Source organism: Cherax quadricarinatus, chromosome 91 (assembly GCF_038502225.1).
Source record: "Cherax quadricarinatus isolate ZL_2023a chromosome 91, ASM3850222v1, whole genome shotgun sequence".
NCBI classification, from domain to species: domain Eukaryota; kingdom Metazoa; phylum Arthropoda; class Malacostraca; order Decapoda; family Parastacidae; genus Cherax; species Cherax quadricarinatus.
The window spans coordinates 8,692,493-8,718,725 of NC_091382.1; the positions used below are offsets into that span (position 1 = coordinate 8,692,493).

Below are 26,233 nucleotides of genomic sequence, written 5' to 3' on the forward strand. Positions count from 1 at the left end.
GAAAAAATGATACAAACGCAGTTTAACCCTTTGATTGTTTTGGTCTTATATACATGTCTTACGCGCCACTGTTTCGGACGTATTTATATGCGTAAATTCTAGCGGCTTCAAATCAAGCAGGAGAAAGCTGGTAGGCCCACATGTGAGAGAATGGGTCTGTGTGGTCAGTGTGCACCACATAAAAAAAATCCTGCAGCATGCAGTGCATAATGAGAAAAAAAAAACGATCGTTTTTTTGGATTAAAATGCCGACTTTGAGGTGTATTTTTGTGTAGTATTTATCGCTGTACTCTTGTTTTCATGGTCTCTTGTGATAAAATGGAAAATATATTACAGAAATAGTTTCACAATGAAAACGACCTTGAAATTTAGCTCAAATTAGCGGAAATGTTCGATTTTTACCAATGTTCAGGAGTATGCAAATCACACCACACATCCAATACATGTCAACTGGGGAGTCTAATATTCTTTCACTACTGCACTGATATTATTTATACCATTTTTACAATAATGCAGTAGTCTGCATAACAGTAAATTTTGTATTCTTTGTATGAATAAAAAATCGGAATAGAAAGCAATAATAATATAAGAGGGGCCTAGAGAAGTGACTAATGAACAGAGGATATGTTATTTTAGTGCCAAGAGTGTCTATATTGTTTATTCTGGACCCTATTTTGAAATTGGTATCTTTTTTAACTTGCGTGAAATTGGCCAAATTGCCAATTTCTGACTACTTTATTGGGTAGTTCAAATCAGTAAATGGGCCGTTTCTTGTACTCAACTGATAGAAAAAATGGAGTTCTAAAGAAATAGCTATGAGTTTGGTCAACTGGAACAACAGAACTAGCCAAAAACAGGGCTCAAATTCAGCGAAATCGCTGATGCGTATCTGTCGTCGAGACCACTAACTTTGCGGGAGCGCAAATCCGTGAGTTTTCGACCAAATTTCATACTTTTGGCGTCATTACCATCGGGAAAAGATTCTCTATAATTTCATAAGAAGAAATAATTTTTTTTTTTTCCAAAAATTTTGCGACATACAATGACAGCTATAGAAAGGGGTTTGCGACAGTCAAAGGGTTAAAGCGATTATTTATTGACAATGTTTCTCTCACACAGCGAGGTTTTTACCAAATCACTTGATACACTGGATTTATGCAACACTTGACTGTCTACTTTGAAGACATTTAAAAAAAGTAAGCAAGTTTATTCAGGTATACACAAATACAGTTACATAGATTATCATACATAGCAACATGTGTGTAGAGAACCTTAGATAACCCAAAAAAGTCAGACAGAGTGACATATTTCCAGGTATTGTACATGCATATATCATGCAATAATCATATTGACATATCATTCAATAAGTCCCACTGTGTGGGATTAAAGATTGCATTACACTGCATGTCTCTCTCTTTACCCAAAGGTCTACTCCAGTGTGTTGCAGTTGGGAAACTGATGTCATTAACTCGTAAGGGTCATACAGTGCCCTCAGAATCTATGACCATAATCATATTTTTTAATTCAGCATGATACAATGTTTGTACAGAGATGGGTCAGAATTAGGTGTGCATGCAGAAAGACTTTTGTTATTCAGAGCACTTTGGGTAATCAAGATTGATTCCATGTAGAACTTTCAACAGTTTTACAACACCCTCTATCCTTAAATCTTGAGCCCTTCAACACCAAGGTTCCTTTTTTCTTAAGCCTAATGTCCAGGTATTACCTCAATCTACTCTTTTGGGACATTTGATGACTTAGAAGACAGGTACATAAATTATAACTATAAATTTTAAAGTGGTGGACCGTAAGCCAGTGGAAGGCCTCGGTCAGATGACCAAAAGCTCCAGCTGAGGGGTCATGTTTCCTGACAAACCTTACCTAACCTACTGAAAATACATACAGTAAAATAAGACTTATTACGAGTTATTTTCTTACAGGAGACTTGATTAAGCCTTCCAAGATTGGTTTTAGAGCACACTGACTCCAGATGACAGCATCAGTCTAGTGGCATGGTGCAAAATATAAAACCCGACAGTGATTACGCCTTAATATTGCTAAAGGGTCTAAGGATCTAAAAGAAAATTGACAATCATGTAGGCTAGAAGGCACATTTATACTAGGCATGTATGAAGTTTTCTTAGTTTTGGACATAAGGATCAATATTATATTCCTAACATATGCTAAACCCACAAGAGACATTCAGAGCTACATGGCAATGATGAAAAAGAGATTAAAAATGGCATGACATCATCAGAGAGAGATTCCTTTTAATGAAGGAGAATCAGTGCTACAAAGAAAATAGTGTATGTTCATATGGACCGTATTTTCCAGCATATAGGGCGCGCCTTTTTTCTCACAAAAGTCTTGGAAAATCACCCTCTGCCTTATATGCTCAAGGTCAAGGTCAATGATAAGCTCTGGGTTACGCTTTAGCGTAAATTAAGAGGGTAATTAACCTTTGAATGTGATTACCGATTTACCATTATGACACTTCTGTTGTGCCTTATATGTCAGAATATACGATATTTCTTTGTTTCTTCCAAATGTTTACATTACTGCTATGAGATTAGTTCAGTTATCTTTCTGCTACTTAGTACCTTGAAGCGATACATGTCCTTGGTCTCCCTGTCAAGGCTGGCTATAAGGTAGACCTCACCAGAGTGAGAGTCCACTGCTATTGTGCCCGTCATTCCAGGATCTGCCAACTGGAAGTGTAGGCGATGCCCAGCATACCAGTCACTCACATTAAGGTCAACCAAAAGCAGCGGTGTTTTGTTGTTTTCTGTTACATGTACCTGTTGAGGAGTGTACTTATGGTTACATTTTATTTATAATGATCAAAAGTGCCCACAGTCTCTCCTAGGTCATATGAATCTTGACTCTCTCACTTTATTTCATAGAAAGCAAGAAAGATAAAAATAATTCATAACATATTTATTACAATACATAATCATAAACAAGTTCATGAAAATTCAATCACCATTATAATAATACAGTGGACCCCCGCTTAACGATCACCTCCCAATGCGACCAATTATGTAAGTGTATTTATGTAAGTGCGTTTGTACGTGTATGTTTGTGGGTCTGAAATGGACTAATCTACTTCACAATATTCCTCATGGGAACAAATTCGGTCAGTACTGGCACCTGAACATACTTCTGGAATGAAAAAATATCGTTAACCGGGGGTCCACTGTAATTTCCCAGTACAATTAATAATTTGTGAAGATTCTGCTTTCTACATTCTGTGAAATCTAAACACGTGTTGACGTATTTAGTCATCGCTTACACATTATATACACACAGTGCACTGCATTTTTTTTTTCAAATTAAATAAAAACACAATTGTATTTCTTTGTAAATTTGATAAAATTAGATTTTAAGCTATTCTCATTTAATTCTCTATTTTTATCCTAAAATAACCCATTTTACATCCTTCACAGGCAATGGATATGGAGGGATATGTTGTGTATCTTTATACGTATATGCTTCTAAACTGTTGTGTTCTGAGCACCTCTGCAAAAACAGTGATTATGTGTGAGTGAGGTGAAAGTGTTGAATGATGATGAAAGAATTTCCTTTTTGGGGATTTTCCTTCTCTTTGGGTCACCCTGCCACGGTGGGAGACGGCCAACTTGTTGAGAAAAAAAAAAATTGTATTATTTTAGTGTAATGTAACTGGTAATGGTAATGCAACAACCGAGTCATGTGAGGTAATGAAGTATGTATTGGTAGTTGCTGAAACACATGAATATGTTGTTGCTGAAACACAAGCATGTGTTTTCATTGGAACACAAGCATGTTTTTATTGGAACACAAGCATGTGTTTCTGTTGGAACACAAGCATGTGTTTCTGTTGGAACACAAGCATGTGTTTCTGTTGGAACACAAGCATGTGTTTCTGTTGGAACACAAGCATGTGTTTCTGTTGGAACACAAGCATGTGTTTCTGTTGGAACACAAGCATGTGTTTCTGTTGGAACACAAGCATGTGTTTCTGTAGGAACACAAGCATGTGTTTGTTGGAACACGAGTATATGTTGTGAATGAATGGTATACAATACCGACAAAATGATGACTTAGACACGTGCAACAAATGGGTATCTTTACTCCGTAGACGTTTCGCCATCCAATGGCTTTATCAATACAAGGACATACAGTGGACCCCCGCTTAACGATCACCTCCAAATGCGACCAATTATGTAAGTGTATTTATGTAAGTGCGTTTGTACGTGTATGTTTGGGGGTCTGAAATGGACTAATCTACTTCACAATATTCCTTATTGGAAAAAATTCGGTCAGTACTGGCACCTGAACATACTACTGGAATGAAAAAAGTTCGTTAACCGGGGGTCCACTGTACTGAGGGAGGTGCAGCAGATGAAGGAATTGTCACAAGTAGGCGGGATTCCCCAGTGGAAGTAGGTGTTACCCAAGGGATGGGCTAGGAGTAAGCATGAAGGTTGTGAAGATGTCCTCTATACCAATATTTAGTCATGTTGCTAATTGCCTACTCCTGGCCCTCAATTGGGCATGATCTACTTCTACTGGGAAATCCAGCCTACTAGTGACAATGTCTTCGTCTGCTGTACCTCCCTCATGTGGAGGTACAGCAGTACCTCCACATCATGTTTCAGATTTCCCATGACTACAGTGCTCATCACCTATTCCTAGGCTGAGGGACTTATTACCTCGTCTTCTGTATATATTTCTACTGTCTTCACATTATGTCCTTGAATTTGTATTGATAAAGCCAATGAATGATGAAATGTCTACAAAGATACCCAGATGTTGCATGTGTCTATTTCTTCTTCACAAATGTATATTGTTGCAGCAACACAACACTAAGGAAGGGGTAACTATAATTCCTCGCACATAAGAGTTTTTTACCAGCATCAAAACATCCCACTAAGAGGATTGATCTAAAAAATTTTGATTAGATACAGAACCAAGTGTCAGATTAACACTTGGTTAACATTAGCAATAGAATAGCACTAGCACCATTGGCAGAGGTATAATAATACAGAATAGAAACACGAAAGAAAGCTTAGAAGTAAAGCAAAGCTTACCCGATATTCTTCCCGATCAAAAAGTCTCGTAGTGAGCTCTTCCTTGACGTCAGTCACCTGGACCATAATCAACGCAGAAGCAGTAAGAGGCGGCAAGCCATGGTCCTGAGCCAATACCGTCAGGTTGTGTTCCGGCCAACGTTCGTAGTCCAGGTTACCCACAGTATATACACTACCATTTTTTGAATCTATAGCAAATTTATCCTCGCCACCTTCTAGCTTGTACAGTATTATGCCATTTCCTGAAGAGCTGGAGTCAGAGTCATTGGCAAAAACATTGGTAATTATTGTATTTCTGGGAGTGCTTTCAGATACTACAGCTATATAAACCGGAGTGAAATTTCTATTAGAAGGTTCTAATGAAGTATTTGAAAGTGCTTCTGGGTACATAACTTCCTTATACCCATAGAAAATGGGACTATGGTCATTTATGTCAATGATATCAATGTGAACTAACACAGAGGAGGAAAGCCGAGGTTCTCCCATGTCAGTGGCGACAACAGAGAATTCATACACTTCACGTTCTTCTCGGTCCACTGATCCAGTTGCTAATAAGGTACCCGAAGTCTCCACAACCCTAAATGGAAAGGCATGCTCTTCACTCGAGTTTTTATAGAAAATTATCTTATAACTCACTTCAGCATTGTTTCCCTTGTCCTGGTCATAAGCAACAACCTTGCCTACTTCGCCAACCAAGTATTCTCCTTCTACCACTTCAAAGTTGTAAACAGGGCGCTCAAAACGAGGTGAATGATCATTGACATCGTATACAGCGATAGATACTGTCGTGTAAGATGACAAGCCACCACCATCCGTAGCAGATACATTTACTAGATAAAAATGGTCAGCTTCAATAATTCCAGCCACTGTTACAACACCAGTTTTGGTATCAATGGCAAAATAATTTGTTTCCAGAAGAACAGGAGGAGACTTTCCTCCTTCAGAGAAGCCAAATGACTTTTCTGACACAATTGAATAACGAATATCTGCATAAACCTTCTCATCTTCATCTGTTGCTGAGAGCTGTGTAACTCGACTCCCTATTGGCAGAGACTCAGGAATACGAATTAGTGATCTCTCCAAATCTGCCAGATGAGCCAATTTTGAAGTATCAGGAAGTTTCCTGGAGCTGCTCTCATCAATATCTCCTCTGGCAGAGAACAGTGGCTCTCTCTCGGTAAATCTTGGAGGATTGTCATTAATATCTTCCACTGTAATGGTAAGACTGGCATTTGAAGTGAGGTTCCCATCATCACGAGCCACTAAAACAAGATTGTAGGCTTCCTTCACTTCCCTGTCCAACGTCTGGCCAACAAAGATAATGTCACCAGAAGATGAATCAATAGTAAAAAGTGGAGAAGAATCACCCAACAGTTGAAGGTAGTATGTAGCTCCAGTATAAGTGTCTCTGTCAATCACCTGAAATGAAAATTTCCAACACTTACCATTGTCTGAACTGATACAGACACACATTAAGCTCTTACAAAATTCTTTACAGAACACAACTATTTTTTGGAAATGCAATAAAAAAACTACATCCAACATTGAACACCAGATGAAAAAGTGTTCATGGAAGGCACTATATTATTTGGAACACACTTTTTCAATTGCACTTGCAAAAAAAAAAAAAAAAAAAAAAAAAAAAAAAAAAAAAAAAAAAAAAAAAAAAAAAAAAAAAAAAAAAAATTACATTATATAAATGAGCTTTGTAAGAGAACTTACTGTACAATATTTAATTATGGCTTCTTGAATAATATTATGCAGAAGAATTTGATTCATATATTTAATTCATAATATGAATAAGTTTGCTAAATTAAATATAATTATTTAGTAATTTAAAAATACAAAATTTTAATTGTAAAATTATAAACATATATAAAATATTTCAAATACACAACCATAAAATTTTTGTACTCTATAAAAACAAATAAAAATCCTGAGGGGTTCAACTATATTGAATGAATGTCCAAATACCAAAAAATTTATGAAAACTTAAAAATAATGCAAAATACCAATATTTTTCACTTCAGATTCTGTTGTGTTGAAATTCTGGTTGTTTCCCTTTAATGTGAAATTTAGTGAGAAAGGCTGGTTAAAAATTATGATAATCTGTATAGATCTGGAAGTTTGATAAACGACTGGATTCACTATCAATTGCTTCTACAAATCGATTGGATTAGCATATTAGTTGCTGTTCGATACTATCTTTGATCTATGGTTCTCTTACATGAATCATGGGGTGGATTCTGACGCTGGTGCCTGACGCTGAATTTTCCTTAATGACACCCTCGTAGCTCACAGCGTTGAACTGCGGTGCATTGTCATTCACATCTTCTACCTGGAGAATGTATTGACAACTGTCAGTTTGATGTGGAAAAAGACACTTATGTACAGAACAGGACCTTTATTAAAGGACACTTTTTGTCACTTGTGGCTTCTTCTATCCTGATCGAAATAGATCATGTAGGTGAAGGAAAAATAAGAAGAAAATGGTTGTAACTATGGCCATAATTTTTCAAGGAGTGGCCTGGTAAGCCATTGGAAAGCCTTGCTCAGATAACCAAAAGCTCCAATGGTAGATTGTCATCTAAGATCCGCATCAGGAAAAGCTTGTCCCATTTCCTGACAAACCTTACCGAAGGAAACATGAAAACATAAGAGGGAGTATGAGCTTGGATACCAAGGTGAAGTGAGAGAGATATAGGCAACAGGTGGGTGGGTGAATGTGTGTACACTCACCTATTATGTGGTTGCAGGGATCTATATGAATGAATGGGTGATAATATAGCATCATACAAGCGAAGATTCTGATGCCAATATAGCAATTATATATTAATACATCAGAGTATGAAAGTTCAATTAAACATTATGATAAAAACAATTATGTTGCTAAAATACTATTATATATTATAAACTAAAAGAAAATGAACCAAAGATAACAAAATCTATTTTCTTAACTAAAACTGAATATTCTACCACTGTAATTTGGGTAATCTACATCATCCGAAAAGAACTATGCCAGCACATGCTATCCCCATTACAATGATAAACAATCTGGATATCTAGAATATATAATTTGGATATAAGAATATTTCAGTGTCACTATTAGTGGGTGGAGATTCGAGCCTCCAACATTCCTTTACGCTAAATAATTCTAACGTTAAGAAAAGCTATGGGTAAAATATGAACCAACCTTCACATGAACATAGAATATGTCTGAAGTCCTGGAGCTGACGACCACCAGTGTGTGGTTGGGGTGAGCCTCGTAGTCCAGCGGTGCCACAGTATAGAGTGTGGCATCCTGGGATAGAGTGAAGAAATGCCGTGCTTCTGGACTAACCTGTGACCATATAATTGTTCCCTTAGAAGCATTTATTTATTTATTTATTGTTTATGTATTTTTTTTTTTTACACAGTGCAGTCATCAACAGGGATATTGTGATATTGTCCAGGGATTTAGTTCAACTATCAGTATTTTAGCCAATTTATAATATACATGTATATTCGTAGCCATCATTTACTTTTAGATGCAGATAGGAATATCAATATCGCCCCCATCTTCTTTCAGTCAAAAAGTCTACCTGAACCTTAGCAACATCACCATGATGAGAAAAAATATATTTGGGGCCACTGGAATAAAGAGGAGAATTACAAACTTAGAGAAAATAGTAACAACTCTACCATTTTCATCATTATGAAGCAGTAACCTTCTATGAACCACTAACATTCCATCAATTCAGTAGGCTCTTTGATATATACCATAGAAATATTTTACAATGTAGTATTAATTCCAGTTTTTAAAAAGGTGGAGTGGTAAGCCAGTGGAAGGCCTCAGTCAGATGACCAAAAGCTCCAGCTGTGGGTCATCATATGACTAAGACCCACGTCAGGAAACTTGTCCTTTTTCCTGGTGAATCTTATCTAACCTATACATTACAATGAAGAACGTCTAATGAAATCACGTGAATTCACGTGCATTGTATGTACAGTGGACCCTCGCATAACGCTATTAATCCGTTCCTGAGAGCTCAACGTTAGGCGAAATTATCGTTAGGCGAATTAATTTTCCCCATAAGAAATAATGGAAATCAAATTAATCCGTGCAAGACACCCAAAATTATGAAAAAAAGTTTTTTTTACCACATGGAATATTAATTTTAATACACACAAACTGAAGAAGACATGCACAGTTACATGACACCTACCTTTATTGAAGATCTGGTTATGATTGATGGGATGGGAGGAGGGGAGAGTGTTGATCTTCTTAGTGTTTAGAAGGGGAATCCCCTTCCATTAGGACTTGAGGTGTCAAGTCCTTTTCCGGGGTTACTTCCCTTCTTCTTTCAATGCCACTAGGACCAGCTTCAGAGTCACTGGACTTCTGTCGCACAACATATCTGTCCACACAGGTCTGTACCTCTCGTTCCTTTATGACTTTCCTAAAGTGTTTCACAACATTGTCAGTGTAATAGTCACCAGCACAGCTTGCAATAGCTGTCTGAGGGTGATTTTCATCCATAAAGGTTTGCACTTCAAGCCACTTTGCACATATTTCCTTAATCTTTGAAGTAGGCAACTTCTTCAATTTCTCTATCCCCTCCTCCGAAGCAGTTTCCTCAGGTCTGGCCTCTTGCTGTTGAAGATGATCTAGCAGCTCATCAGTGGTTAGTTCTTCATTGTCCTCCTCCACCAACTCTTCCACATCCTCCCCACTAACCTCCAACCCCAAGGACTTCCCCAACGCCACAATTGATTCCTCAACTGGCATACGCTTCTCAGGGTTAGCCTCAAATCCTTCAAAATCCCTTTGGTCTACACATTCTGGCCACAGTTTCTTCCAAGCAGAGTTCAAGGTCCTCTTAGTCACTCCCTCCCAAGCCTTACCTATAAAGTTTACACAATTGAGGATATTAAAGTGATCTCTCCAAAACTCCCTTAGAGTCAATTGAGTTTCTGAGGTCACTACAAAGCACCTTTCAAACAGAGCTTTTGTGTACAGTTTTTTGAAGTTTGCAATGATCTGCTGGTCCATGGGCTGCAGGAGAGGAGTGGTATTAAGAGGCAAAAACTTGACCTTAATGAAGCTCATGTCCCCATAAAGTTGCTCTGCCAAGTCTGTAGGATGACCAGGGGCATTGTCTAACACCAGGAGGCCCTTAAGGTCTAATTTCTTTTCAATTAGGTAATTTTTCACAGTGGGGGCAAATGCATGGTGTAACCAGTCATAGAAAAAGTCCCTAGTGACCCATGCCTTACTGCTTGCCCTCCACAGCACACACAAATTAGCCTTGAGGATATTCTTTTGCCTGAACACTCTGAGAGTTTCAGAGTGATACACCAATAAAGGCTTCAATTTGCAATCACCACTAGCATTGGCACACATCAGAGTAAGCCTGTCTTTCATAGAGTTATGTCCTGGGAGTGCCTTTTCCTCCTGAGTAATGTAGGTCCTGCTTGGCATTTTCTTCCAAAACAGGCGTGTTTTGTCACAATTAAACACTTGTTCAGGTTTCAGTCCTTCACCGTCTATGTACTCCTTGAATTCATGCACATATTTTTCAGCTGCTTTGTGGTCCGAACTGGCAGCCTCACCATGCCTTATCATACTATGTATGCCACTACACTTCTTAAATCTCTCAAACCAACCTTGGCCTTAAATTCACTCACATCACTAGTTGCAGGCATTTTTCTAATTAAATCCTCATGCAACTTCCTAGCCTTTTCACTTATGATCGCTTGAGAGATGCTATCTCCTGCTATCTGTTTTTCGTTTATCCACACCAATAACAGTCTCTCAACATCTTCTATCACTTGCGATCTCTGCTTCGAAAACAAAGTTGCACCTTTGGCAAGAACAGCTTCCTTGATTGCCGTTTTCTTGGTCACAATAGTAGCGATGGTTGATTGGGGTTTACTATACAACCTGGCCAGCTCGGAGACACGCACTCCACTTTCATACTTAGCAATGATCTCTTTCTTCATATCCATAGTAATTCTCACCCTTATTCCTGTAGGGTTGGCACTAGAAGCTTTCTTGGGGCCCATGGTCACTTGTTTTGCAGGTGAAATCACTAAAAACGCTGTAATAATACGAAATGTTCCGATTGTATGGTTGGACGTTACCGCGGAGGCTGGCTTGTAAACAATGCCACTGGCAGAACAAGTGAGGCTGGCTCAGGCCGCACATGGACGCGTCTCGGACGAATCGCGTTGAGCGAGTTTTTTTTAGCACTAGGCGAGGTAAATTTTTTGCGTTAAAATGTATTGCTAGGCGGATTTAATGTTATGTGATGCCATCATTAGGCGAGGGTCCACTGTATATTATGAAGTCAAGCAAAGCAATGTGCCATGCACTGATGAGATTAATGAAGTGCATAATACTTTACCAGAAAGGTAATAAGACTAGCTACAGAACAATTAAAAACTACTAAATTATTGTTACTGTATTTATAGGGAAGAGCTAAAATTGCATGGATCATAAAGCATCTTGGGAATGAAGAGCGAATTATGTTTGATCCTACGATTAACAACTCATCACCTGCAATTCACTACAGTTAGCAAAATGTGAGACGAAGAGTAGTTGAAGGGTTAACTAGGCTGTGATGGATATGTGGGCCAATGACAGCCTAGTTTTTATCAGGCAAGCCCCAGAAAAGCCTTGTCTAGGGCCAGGCTGTAAAAGCAGAAGAATTCTCGAAATCATCAAAGGTAAGGTAGTGTATTAATTTATCTTATAAACACATACAAGTGTTCTTTTTCCAATAATATTAATTGAGCAATATTTAGGAGATTACTGAAGATTTTTTAACCCTTGGCTGTCGCAACCCCCAATCCTGAGGTGTCTCCTGGTGTCGGGGGGAAGAAGAAGAAGAAAAAAAAAATCTTTTGAAATAATAGAGAATCTTTTCCCGATTGTAATGACACCAAAAAAAAAAAAAAAATTTGATGGAAAACTGACGGAATTACGCTCTCGCAAAATTAGCGACCTCGGCGATATTTACAAATCAGCGATTTCGCCCACTTTCAGCCCTAGTTTTGGCTAATTCCATTGTTTCAGTTGACCAAACTCAGCTATTTCTTTAGAACTCTGTTTTTTCTATCAATTGAGTACAAGAAACTGCCCATTTACCGATTTCAACTACCCAATAACGTGGTCAGAAATTTGCAATTTGGCCAATTTCACGCAAATTAAAAAATATGCCAATTTCAAAATAGGGTTCAGAATGAACAATGCAGACATTCCTGGCTCTAAAATAACATTTTCTTTGTTCATCAGTCACATCTCCAGGCCACTCTGATATTACTCTTGCTTTCTATTTTGAATTTTTATTCAAACAAAAAATAGAAGATTTACTGTTATGCAGACTACTGCAATACTGTAATAATTGTACAAATAATGTCAACCCATTCATGACTGCATATTAAAATGGCTAGTTGGACATTTATTGGACAATGACATCATTTATTTACTTTTGAACATTGGCAAAAATCAAACATTTTCCCTACTTTGAGCTCCATTTCAAGGTTCTTTTCATAGTAAAACCATAGTAAAACTCTCTCCAGGTAAACTCCAGTTAAATGAGACCAAGAAAACGAGAATACAACCATAAATATTATATGAAAATAGACCACAAATTCAGCATTTTAATTAAAAAAAAAAAAAAAAAAAAAAAAAAAGGTAGGAGTTTTTTTTTTCTCATCATGCACTGTGCTGCAGGATTTTTTTATAAGGTGCACACTGACCACACAGACCCATTCTCTCACATGTGGGCCTACCAGCTTTCTCCTGCTTGATTTGAAGCTGCTAGAATTTATGAGTATATATACGTCAAACACGGTGGCTCGTAAGACGTATATATACAACCGAAACAATCAAAGGGTTAACAGTCATCCATTATTGGCTTGGGGAATATGAGATTAGATACACCATGAAAACTTCTGGAGCTGTGCGATACAACAGTAGGGTCACAGTTGTGCTGGTTATAAGAATCATCCTATTGTAAGGTTTGAGGGTGATGTGGTTATAATGTTGGAACATGCTATGATTGGACTGTGGAAAATTTTGAATTTTCCAAAATTCAGCATGTGTAAATTTGAATATAATAATTGTGTATTAAAATGTGATGCTGATCTGACCCTTCGAGAAATTTCAAGGGAGGGGGGTTGTAGAACAGCCACAAGGAGTGACTCAGACGAGAGGATGCCATACTGAAAATACGTGTGAACACTGGTCTGTTAGTTGTGTAATGCAATCAGGCATCATTGATGTTCAATTGGTGTATATCAGCCTCAATTCATAATTTAGAAATTGCTGACACGGTCTCGCTGAAGAATTGGGATAAATAGTGCGGAAACCCTTACAATTCGGCAACAAGGACGGAAAAATAGAGGACTCCGATTCTTCCCAAGAGCACACTTTGGCTTAGTGATGCTTACCCATAATGTACTGTAATTTCGCATTGGCCTTCATAAACTCTAGCTGTTGTGGTAGCATTAGGGTAAGTTTCCAAAAATAATAATTATGATCCAGTAATTAAATGGTAAGTGGTAATACGAATTTCTTTTCTAATAACACTGTTGCATTATATGTATTGTACTAATGGTTGTATTTTGTGTAACCAGCAAGTAAACCAAAATATACAGTCCACAAAATTTTAATTTACCAGAGTAGCTGGTTTTAATATTGTAATTATTAATTTAATATCAGGTCTAGTTTCTTGTCAGAGTGGTAATGGAGTGGGCACTGAGGAATGACAGTTCTGCAACCTACTGTGACTAAGTCCCACTAACCTCACCCAAATTACTAATACAGTGGAACCTCTACTTAAGAGTTTAATCTATTCCATGGCCTTGCTCACAACTGGATTTGCTTGTTTGCAGAGTCAGTTTTCCTCATTTAAATTAACTGAAATGGAATCAATTCGTTCCAGTGGAATTCCAGGCACGAGAAAATACTTTAATTTCCCTAATATCAACTCTACAGCTTATTTATCTATCACAATTCATGTAATATGACATAATAAACAATATTAATAACATAGAAACATGATATATACACTAGAATAAATAAAATACATGTCATTAGGTATGTGGCTAGTGGTGGTGACAGCAGCCACTGTTGTTGGGGTTTATAGGGCCACCACAGCGGCCATTCCTGCTCCTGACTACATGTGTAGAGAACCTAGGATAACCCCAAAAATTCGGACAGAGTGACTTATAAGTGCTACACTCTTAATGCTTCAGTTAATTGCTACACTCTTAATGCTACACTTTGCCACTGCTGCTTCATGTTGTCTGCCACTGCTGCTTCATGTTGTCTGTCACTGCTGCTTAATGATGTCTGCCACTGCTTCCTCATGTTGTCTGCCACTGCTGCTTCATGTTGTCTGCCACTGCTGCTTCATGTTGTCTGCCACTGCTGCTTCATGTTGTCTGTCACTGCTGCTTCATGTTGTCTGTCACTGCTGCTTCATGTTGTCTGTCACTGCTGCTTCATGTTGTCTGCCACTGCTGCTTCATGTTGTCTGCCACTGCTGCTTCATGTTGTCTGCTACTGCCATTGCCCAAGTTTCAATAAGATAATCCAACAAACATCTGAGATCCAATTCCCTAGATGAAGAGCAAGAGCCCCCGCACCAGTGTCAATTTCTCTTGAGGCCCGCTCGCATCTGGAAATTTTGCTCGCGTCTGGAAGCAAAAAATTGACCGAGCAGCTGCTCGTATCTGGAAAAACTCGCACGTGGATGCACTCATAAGTAGAGGTTCCACTGTATGTAATAATTCAGGTAATACTCTGTAAACCTCATGCAGGTAATTTCTCACAATAACAACTCATAAAATGGACCACGGTTCAAAACCCCATTCATTGTTTATTTAACAGTCATTCATATACATGTGTACAAAGATTACCTCTCAGTCTCAGAATGCCAAGTCTGGATGTGTGGATAAAATACGTACTGTGTACTCTGATGCAGAGTGTGAAGCTTCGAATCCTGCTGTGAACAGAGACAATGTTTGTAAATAATTTCGCCCGTTTGCGTATTGTTTGTACGTTTGTGTGGGGGAAGGGGAGAAAAGCTTTACTTACCAGTTCAAACTGTGGATCCGGTGCTACTCTTGCTCCAGCATTTCGTAGAGCTGCTACGACATTTCCAACCAAACCACCAGACAGGTTTTCCTGGAAAAATAAACATTAATTCAAACCAAACTACCAGACAGGTTTTCCTGGAAAATAAACATTAACATTAATTCCAACCAAACACCAGAAAGGTTTCCCAGGAAAATAAACATTAACATTAATTCCAACCAAACCATCAGAAAGGTTTTCCTGATGTGTGTGAGGTGTTAAACTGCAGCAAGTACAGACAAGTGGTTTTTAAGATTTGAGGTGGTTTTGATATTTTTGATGTTTGTTTTTGTCTGCGTTGGTATTGTCTACCTTTATTATACCGATAAATAATCCTAATTATGAAGTGTTACACAATGTTACATCTGTTGTGCAAAAACTGCTTGATTCTGTATTTTCCCAATTTGCCAGATATGTGCTTTAAATCTACATGCAAAGCTGTTTCAATGTTCATTGTTTTATATGAAGTCACTACCTTGGCTGCAGCAATTCACAACTAATCCACAAACTTTAGACAGTTTCGGTCAGTCCTGAATCATTGTAACATAACTAAACTCAGCCATTTCGACCTGAAGATGGACGAAACTTAACGTCATCTAATACTTACCTCTACACATTATTGATTAGTTATGAAGTGGTTGATCTAAACATAAGTACTGCATATCGATAAACACACATGCTATACCTGTGTATCTTCAATGTTGAGAAGATTCACCAACCAGTGGCCATGTTAAGTCTCCACAATCAAATGTGTCTTATCAACCTATCGATTTTGTGTTTACCTGGAGAGGGTTTCGGGGGTCAACGCCCCAGCGGCTTGGTCTGAGACAAGGCCTCATGGTGGATCAGGGTCTGATCACCCAGGCTGTTCCTGCTGGCCGCACACAAACTGACGTACTAACCACAGCCCGGTTGGTCAGGTGCTGACTTTAGGTGCCTGTCCAGTGCCTTCTTGAAGACAGCCAGGGGTAATCCCTCCATTAATGTTTTTGTACATCTATTATATATAACATGAGGGTTTTCATAACGTATAAACAGTGCCCTTCCCCACCTGTATAGTGAAGTGGACGACTGTGTCCCACCTAGTGGTGGATCTTGGGGCTGGTGCTACATGGATGGTGAGGTTGGTGGCCAGGGATGACCTACCATCTGTGACCACCACCTCAAACTCATAGGTGGGTCGAGAGTACTTCTTCAGTGGGGACAACACCGACACAGTGCCCGACGTCTCCTCAATGCCAAAAGGAACTGAGGACAAAAGACGATTTTGTCTAAGTAGAATCCTTCTCCAATTCATTGAAAAAGTTATAAATCACATGAAATACATTAATCTGTAGCGAAGCCTAAGAATTTAGTTTAAGTTTCCTTCAGTAAATGTGGCTTCAAACTTGCACTTTTTCAGACCACACTGTGAACAATAAATTAATTGTTTGGTTAACATTTACATAGAAATAAAGTATAATTTTCTTTAACATATCACTATTTCCCACAAATGAAAAAGAAATCCAAAAGAAAGATACATGTATATTCACCATCATTCACACACTAGTTTTTCCTCCATCAGAAGTGCATGGACATCATGATTCAATGGCGAACGAAAATTAACAAGTTCAACAATCTTTTAATGTACATATACTGCACAGGAGGATCCCACTTTACAGTGCTTTGGTAATGCAGAGATTTTCAAATATATGCATTCTTTACTTATTCAAACTTCCTACAATAAACATTCATCAATCACTATAAGTAAAGGCTGAAAATATTTTAAGGTAAATAATGTGGGTACTGTATTTTTTTAGGACTAACTCTATTGCTCACTCAATAAATGATAGTGTAAGCATGTTATCAGACTTTTAGATGCATCTAACAGTGAAAAAAGGTAATGTTTCATTTTACAGCAATTTTTGCTTTACAGCAGTAGACCAGCACCTACCCTGCTGTATAAGAGGGGACCTCTTGTACTTCCCACCTCCAGAACTTAAGTTTAACTAATTATTTTCACTAGTTTCCTTCATATTTACATGCTCATACTGTTACAGGATATCAAATTCCCTCACAAGAAAACCCTCGCTCCAATCAAACACACTCGCATACACCTGGATGATCAAACACTCACATACACCTGGATGATCAAACCCTTACTTCCCAAAGCCTTCACACTCGCCTTCCATGCTTCCTTGGAATTCTCCTGTACTTCCTTCCAACCACCCTCAACTCCTCTTTCATCCTCCTTCAACTCATAGCTCTTAAATTCCACAATTACATGTTTAGGAAATTCTATCTATGGGTAAAAGAAATCAGATTGTAATTATTCAGTTGGAGTGACAAGTATATACCATTTTTTCAGCACGTAAGGCATGTCTTTGTCCCCAGAAAAATTCTTGGAAAATCATCTTATATGCTCAACGTCAAGGGTTGGCTTTGGGTTATGCTTTAGCATAAAGTAAGGGGGAAATTAGCCCTTGAACATAATGACTGATTTACCGTTGTGATACTTCTGTTGTGTGCCTTATATGCCAAAAAAATACGGTGCATTGACATTGTTGTAGCTCACCTCCTTCATGGTAGGAATGGAACATATCAAACAACATTTCTGGTCCTGCCAAATCTACCACGCGGATCTGACCAATGCTGGTGCCTACTGGGGCATCTCCGCCAACCCACAGTTCAAATGGTGCTCCTTCGAACCTTGGCTCCCAAGAGTGAGTGGCCATTACACTAGAGGAAGAATGAACACTTAAGACAATACACAATACACACAACACTGTGGAATTTGCAAGTATAAAAACAGCTTACATCTCTATAATTCTCCCTTAAATTATTAGTCATAATTTTACAAGTGGTAAAAATTATATTATTTGACTGCCTATTCAAAACTGGAAATGCAGTGTTATTTGTGAATATTCCTCATGAAATTATATTTAACTTAGTCATGTATTCACTGGACTAACACTAAAATATTAAAAATTAAAAGTAATGGGCTGCATCTGGTACATTTACAAAGAATCATGGAATCATTAAATTTTTTTTTTTAACAAGTCGGCCGTCTCCCACCGAGGCAGGGTGACCCAAAAAAAAGAAAGAAAATCCCCAAAAAGAAAATACTTTCATAATCATTCAACACTTTCACCTCACTCACACATAATCACTGTTTTTGCAGAGGTGCTCAGAATACAACAGTTTAGAAGCATATACCTATAAAGATACACAACATATCCCTCCAAACTGCTAATATCCCAAACCCCTCCTTCAGAGTGCAGGCATTGTACTTCCCATTTCCAGGACTTAAGTCTGGCTATATAAAAATAATGGGTTTCCCTGAATCCCTTCACTAAATATTACCCTGCTCACACTCCAACAGATCGTCAGGTCCCAAATACCATTCACTCCTATCTAACATGCTCATGCATGCTTGCTGGAAGTCCAAGCCCCTCACCCACAAAACCTCCTTTACCCCCTCCCTCCAACCTTTTCGAGTATTTCCCCTACCCTGCCTTAATTCCCCTACAGATTTATATGCTCTCCATGTCATTCTACTTTGATCCATTCTCTCTAAATGATCAAACCATCTCAACAACCCCTCTTCAGCCCTCTGACTAATACTTTTATTAACTCCACACCTTCAAAATCATTAAATGATAAATTAGACACATGTGCAACTCTTGGGTATCTTTATTGATGAAATGTTTCGCCACACAGTGGCTTCATCAGTCCATACAAAGAAGAATCTTGTAGAACAGGAGGAGAATGAGGTAATCAGTCCCTCAACCTTGATTCGATGTGTCGGTTCTCTGAACCATTCATCTATAATCCTGTCAGACACTGCAATTTCTTGGGATCTTAATACTTGGGAATTCTTCGCTAGCCTAACTCTTGGGCACAACCTACTTCCACATTGGACAAATGTGACACCACCTACGACTGCTGCACCTCTCCTGCCTACGGTTTATAAGCTCCTTCTCTGCACATATGCCGTATTCTATTCAAGATTGATGGACTGACCACATCGACTCAAGGTTGAGGGACTGATTACCTCATTCTCCTCCTGTTCTACAAGATTCTCCTTTGTATGGACTGATGAAGCCACTGTGTGGCGAAACGTTTCCTCAAAGATACCCAAGAGTTGCACATGTGTCTAATTTATCAATGTATCGGTTCTCTGAACCATTCATCTACAAAATCATTAAATATTTATTAATAAAAATGAAGAATAAGGAATTTGAAAGATCCCAGGACTCAGGCCTTAAGCAACACTCACCACTGTGACAAAACACTTCCTGAAAACCCATCCAAAATAATAAGGCAGATGAACATTTCTTTTCCTTTTAATTCACCTTTATTTTTTTTTACTGTTCTATTCTTGAAATCCCATTACTGACCAGTAAAACATAACGTGTTTTCGTTACATATCTATCCTGTATCAACAGCTCTTCCAGGAATAGACTTAGAGATGTATAAGGTACAGGATAATAAAGCTCTATCTAAATAGGTTAATGGTACTGTGTACTCATTACTCTAAAGTTTCGATTCTTCCTGTGAAGCATTTGATTCTTAGTAACTGTTACCACACGGCCGCACACTGTCTCGTGACATACTGACTCGTGTTCATGAAGTCCCATTCGCTCAGTACACAAATACGTAACCCACTCGAAGGAGACTGAAATCTATGACGACATTTCGGTCCAACTAGGATCATTAATTAGTCACACCTTGTGACTAGTTAATGATCCAAGGCGGACTGAAACACTGTCAAATTTCAGTCTACCTGCAGATTTGTGTATCATTCGAATAACAGAAAGAAGATTTCGTTGGGATTTTCAACCCCAGAGGGTTAGCCACCCAGGATAACCCATGAAAGTCAGTGTGTCATCAAGGACTGTGACTTATTTCCATTTGGGTCCTCAATCTTGTCCCCCAGGATACAGCCCACACCAGTCGACTAACACCCAGGTACCTATTTGCTGCTAGGTAAACAAGACAACAGGTATAAGGAAACGAGTCAAAATATTTCTACCCCGCTGGGAATCGAACCCGGGCCCTCAGTGTGTGAAGCGAGAGCTTTGCCAGTAAGGCCACAGGGGTCACCCAATCACAGCACATGTATTGTGCATTTTTATTCCTCATTCACTCACTTATTGAAACACTATTTGTTATTAAGAATGCAACTTAGCCTATGCTCGATCAGTTAACACCATTCACTAGGGGTTGATACTTTCAAGGGAAGGTCTTAGTACCATACATCTATAGACTGTCTAGTACAATACTATGAACACCAACCTGCAATCTGCAGATCACCTACTAATATATATTATTATTTATTTTTATTAACACACTGGCCGATTCCCACCAAGGCAGGGTGGCCCAAAAAAGAAAAACTTTCACCATCATTCACTCCATCACTGTCTTGTCAGAAGGGTTCTTTACACTACAGTTTTTAAACTGCAACATTAACACCCCTCCTTCAGAGTGCAGGCACTGTACTTCCCATCTCCAGGACTCAAGTCCGGCCTGCCGGTTTCCCTGAATCCCTTCATAAATGTTACTTTGCTCACACTCCAACAGCACATCGAGTATTAAAAACCATTTGTCTCCATTCACTCCTATCAAACACGCTCACGCATGCCTGCTGGAAGTCCAAGCCCCTCGCACACAAAACCTTCTAACTTCCAAGCTATGAATTCTCTAAATTATATTCACACCACAAATTGCCCTCAGACATGACATCTCCACTGCCTCCAGCCTTCTCCTCGCTGCAACATTCATCACCCATGCTTCACACCCATATAAGAGTGTTGGTAAAACTATACTCTCATACATTCCCCTCTTTGCCTCCAAGGACAAAGTTCTTTGTCTCCACAGACTCCTAAGTGCACCGCTCACCCTTTTCCCCTCATCAATTCTATGATTCACCTCATCTTTCATAGACCCATCCGCTGACACGTCCACTCCCAAATATCTGAATACGCTCACCTCCTCCATACTCTCTCCCTCCAATCTGATATCCAATCTTTCATCACCTAATCTTTTTGTTATCCTCATAACCTTACTCTTTCCTGTATTCACTTTTAATTTTCTTCTTTTGCATACCCTACCAAATTCATCCACCAACCTCTGCAACTTCTCTTCAGAATCTCCCAAGAGCACAGTGTCATCAGCAAAGAGCAACTGTGACAACTCCCACTTTATGTGTGATTCTTTATCTTTTAACTCCACGCCTCTTGCCAGGACCCTCGCATTTACTTCTCTTACAACCCCATCTATAAATATATTAAACAACCACGGTGACATCACACATCCTTGTCTAAGGCCTACTTTTACTGGGAAATAATCTCCCTCTTTCCTACATACTCTAACTTGAGCCTCACTATCCTCGTAAAAAACTCTTCACTGCTTTCAGTAGCCTACCTCCTACACCATACACCTGCAACATCTGCCACATTGCCCCCCTATCCACCCTGTCATACACCTTTTCCAAATCCATAAATGCCACAAAAACCTCTTTAGCCTTATCTAAATACTGTTCACTTATATGTTTCACTGTAAACACCTGGTTCACACACCCCCTACCTTTCCTGAAGCCTCCTTGTTCATCTTCTATCCTATTCTCCGTGTTACTCTTAATTCTTTCAATAATAACTCTGCCATACACTTTACCAGGTATACTCAACAGACTAATATAATGAGCCAATATTATAATGTTCTTGGTACGCTTTTACAACAGACTGAAAAATTTGACACTTGTTGAATATTTGGGAATCTATGAGGAAATGTACTGCCATCCAGTGGCTTCTTTAGTCCAGTAGAGAGAAGAGCATTGGAAGGTGAGGAGGAGTTTGAGGTAATCAGTCCCTCAGTATGGAGTCGATAATCAGCCCCTCAGTCTGGAGCCGATAATCAGTCCCTCAGTCTGGAGTCGATAATCAGTCCCTCAGTCTGGAGTCGATAATCAGTCCCTCAGTCTGGAGTCGATAATCAGTCCCTCAGTCTGGAGTCGATAATCAGTCCCTCAGTCTGGAGTCGATGTGTTCAGTCCATCAATCTTGATGGAATGAACACATCAACTCTAGACTAAGGGACTGATTACCTCAGACACCTCCTCCTCGTCTTCCACCGTTATATTCTATTGAACTGAAGAAGCCACTGGCTGGTGAAACATTTCCTAAATAAAGATTCATAAATGCTGCACAAGTGTCTCATTCTTCAACCTGTCAGTTTCCAAAACCATTTTCATCAGACTTCTACAACAGATGACACTCACTCAATAGTAACAACAGCCAGTGTGGTTCTGGTCTCTGACGGGTTGGCAGGTGTATCTGAGGCCTCAACAAAAATTGTCACTTGACCCGGGGACAATTTAGAGACTAGAGTAAGGACACCCTTAATTTTATCCACAGCAATTGAGTTCCTTAGAGCGCCTCTTGTTGTATTTCCACGAGTCTGAATCTTATACTTGACCTGACCATTACCTCCTTCATCCATGTCCTTTGCAAGAACCTGCAAGTGTAAAATGTTAAAAATATAAGGCAAATACAGCTTGGTAGAACATTAAATTATTGATGAGAATTAATGTATGCAGATTATAATTTGCGATAGCTGTTTGGTGGCTATGCAGCATACACAACATGTTAAGTATTGTATCTTATAAACCCAATTCATTTTCATCTTGATTTGTAAAGGCGTGATAGGAGCTGTTTTGTTAAAATATAATTTTTACCACCAGTTTATAAAAGTGCAGTGATGGAAGTCCTTATCTGCCTTCAGTGGTGTATGTTTTGGTGGCATAGTGGGTGAGCACTACCTGTTAACTTTCTAAATCAAAATCAAAACACAATTAAATATTAGAAAATACTGTCAGTGAATTTCCAAAGCCTTGTTCTAGTCAAAAACCTCATTTAGCAGGCCATGGTATAAGCAAGACCAGCCTCAGGAAACACATGTACTGTTTTTTTTTTTTTTTTTTTCAACAAGTCGGCCGTCTCCCACCGAGGCAGGGTGACCCAAAAAAGAAAGAAAATCCCCAAAAAGAAAATACTTTCATCATCATTCAACACTTTCACCACACTCGCACATTATCACTGTTTTTGCAGAGGTGCTCAGAATACAACAGTCTAGAAGCATAAACATATAAAGATACACAACATATCCCTCCAAACTGCCAATATCCCAAACCCCTCCTTTAAAGTGCAGGCATTGTACTTCCCATTTCCAGGACTCAAGTCCGACTATATGAAAATAACCGGTTTCCCTGAATCCCTTCACTAAATATTACCCTGCTCACACTCCAACAGATCGTCAGGTCCCAAGTACCATTCGTCTCCATTCACTCCTATCTAACACGCTCACGCACGCTTGCTGGAAGTCCAAGCCCCTTACCCACAAAACCTCCTTTACCCCCTCTCTCCAACCCTTTCGAGGACGACCCCTACCCCGCCTTCCTTCCCCTATAGATTTATATGCTTTCCATGTCATTCTACTGTGATCCATTCTCTCTAAATGACCAAACCACCTCAACAACCCCTCTTCTGCCCTCTGACTAATACTTTTATTAACTCCACACCTTCTCCTAATTTCCACACTCCGAATTTTCTGCATAATATTTACACCACACATTGCCCTTAAACAGGACATCTCCGCTGCCTCCAACCGTCTCCTCGCTGCTGCATTTACCACCCAAGCTTCACACCCATATAAGAGTGTTGGTACTACTATACTTTCATACATTCCCTTCTTTGCCTCCATAGATAACGTTTTTTGACTCCACATATACCTCAACGCACCACTCACCTTTTTTCCCTCATCAATTCTATGATTAACCTCATCCTTCATAAATCCATCCGCCGACACATCAACTCCCAAGTATCTGAAAACATTCACTTCTTCCATACTCCTCCTCCCCAATTTGATATCCAATTTTTCTTTATCTAAATCATTTGACACCCTCATCACCTTACTCTTTTCTATGTTCACTTTCAACTTTCTACCTTTACACACATTCCCAAACTCATCCACTAACCTTTGCAATTTTTCTTTAGAATCTATTTTCTTCTTCTTATTCTTTTTAGTAATCTTTACAGGAAAAGGGGTTACTAGCCCATTGTTCCCGGCATTTTAGTTGACTTTTACAACACGCATGGCTTACGGAGGAAAGATTCTTATTCCACTTCCCCATGGATATAAAAGGAAAATTAATAAGACCAAGAACTATTAAGATAAAATCAAAGAAAACTCAGATGAGTGTGTATAAATAAATGTGTACATGTATGTGTAGTGTGACCTAAGTGTAAGTAGAAGTAGCAAGACATGCCTGTAATCTTGCATATTTATGAGACAGACAAAAGACATCAGCAATCCTACCATCATGTAAAACAATCACAGGCTTCGTTTTACACTCACTTGGCAGGACGGTAGTACCTCCCTGGGTGGTTGCTGTCTACCAACCTACTACCTGACAAATAAAACACCTCTACCATTAACATTAACATCTCATCTAAGAATAAAGGTGTGAAAACAAAACCACAGTAAAAAAGACAGTGAAATTCCAAGCACTTTTGTGATTTCTCACATTATCAAGGAATGTGAGAAATCACGAAAGCACTTGGAATTTCATTATTTTTCACTGTGGTCATTTTGCATATTGTGATATAAACTGTTATCTGTGATCTTACTGCAACATGCATACATACATAAACAGTTTATGTCAACATTATTTACCTACTGTGTTTGGTCAAGACTATACAACAAATGCTGCACTTACTGATCCTATGATGTCACCTTCCTGTGCTTCTTCTGTGATGGAAAATTGATACAAATTCGTTGGAATGAAGACTGGATTGTTATCATTGGCATCTAGCAGCTTCAGTTCAATTTTAGCACACGATAAGGATTCAGTTTCGGGAGATGGCATGTTAATTTCTCCTGTGAGGTTTGTTGATCTGTTTCGCTGATATTTGTCATTTGTATCTCTTGGAAAGCGGTTGCTGGCAATTTTTCTGTGATGTGTAGCTCCTTGTTGTAAGCTTTGTGCAGTTGTCTGTGTATCTTCCCTGCCAGTAATATCTTGTGAAGTCACTACTGGTGAAGTCAGTGGTAAAGATGTTGATGCAGGAGCTGGAGAAGTCAACAAGCTCTCATATGGTTCTGTTATTCTGCTCCTCTGTGAACTAACACTTCTTTTTCTCTTATATTTTTCTTCAGTGTTGGAAATAGGTTTTTCTCTCGCATTATCTCTCTGCTGTAGAGTTTGTCTTTGTGATGGTTCTGTCTTTAAGTCTCTGGAGCCAGCACCATTTGGTACTTCTCGTTCATTAAATTCCTCCATTTTCTTTTCTGCGACTATAAGTACACTCTGCCTGCCATGCCTAGCATGCTTAGGCACTAGAGAAGACACAGGTTCAGGTACTTGCCTCCCTGTTGCTGGTTGCACTCTCCTCGAGAGCGGTACATTGTCTCTTGTGTTGACATTTTGCTTCCTTCGCTCTGAAGCCATTGTCTCTGTTGATGCACTGGTGACTACTTCATGTTTACCTTCCACTACAATTTCTTCCATGGCTGTATCAGTATCCTTAACCATTAGACCTTCTTGTAACGTGACTTTACCCTGTTCAGTACTGTTACCGTCTGGTAGCTTGTGAGTAATGCTGTCATTAGTGAGAGGCTTGATGAGAGGTGCTATCTGGTTGGTGCACACCTCTAGCTTGATGACTGGAGATTCCTCACGGTCAAGCAAGTTGTGGTTGGCTACTGTTAGCCAGCCAGAGTGCGGGTTGACAGCCAGAGCTCCTCCTCCACCAACCACATGGTAGTTGAATGCTCCATTTATACCCTGTAATGATATATACCAATTATAATAATAAACATACAGTCAAGTGTATGTATGAGAACAATTTATGATGAAAATGGTTTTGAAAACTGCCAAGTAGTTGAATGTGATGCTTATGCAACATCATACATTTCTCAAGATTGATGGACTGAACACATTGACTGAGGGGGACTGATTTCCTCAAACCTCTCGTCTTCTGTTATTCTCGGTATGGGA

General features: G+C 39.0%; 1 protein-coding gene across 1 annotated transcript in view; it reads right to left on the reverse strand.

Annotated features, from left to right (window-relative positions):
• Window positions 1–26,233, reverse strand: part of Cad89D (cadherin 89D) — a 62,037-nt gene that overhangs the window by 28,770 nt on the left and 7,034 nt on the right. The window contains exons 4-12 of the mRNA XM_053800013.2: window positions 24,953–26,020; window positions 22,457–22,692; window positions 17,753–17,916; window positions 16,250–16,446; window positions 15,160–15,249; window positions 8,266–8,412; window positions 7,300–7,410; window positions 5,073–6,491; window positions 2,601–2,798 (exon numbers count right to left, since the gene is read on the reverse strand). Coding sequence (XP_053655988.2) covers window positions 2,601–2,798; window positions 5,073–6,491; window positions 7,300–7,410; window positions 8,266–8,412; window positions 15,160–15,249; window positions 16,250–16,446; window positions 17,753–17,916; window positions 22,457–22,692; window positions 24,953–26,020 — 3,630 coding nt within the window. The remainder of the gene's footprint in view (window positions 1–2,600; window positions 2,799–5,072; window positions 6,492–7,299; window positions 7,411–8,265; window positions 8,413–15,159; window positions 15,250–16,249; window positions 16,447–17,752; window positions 17,917–22,456; window positions 22,693–24,952; window positions 26,021–26,233) is intronic.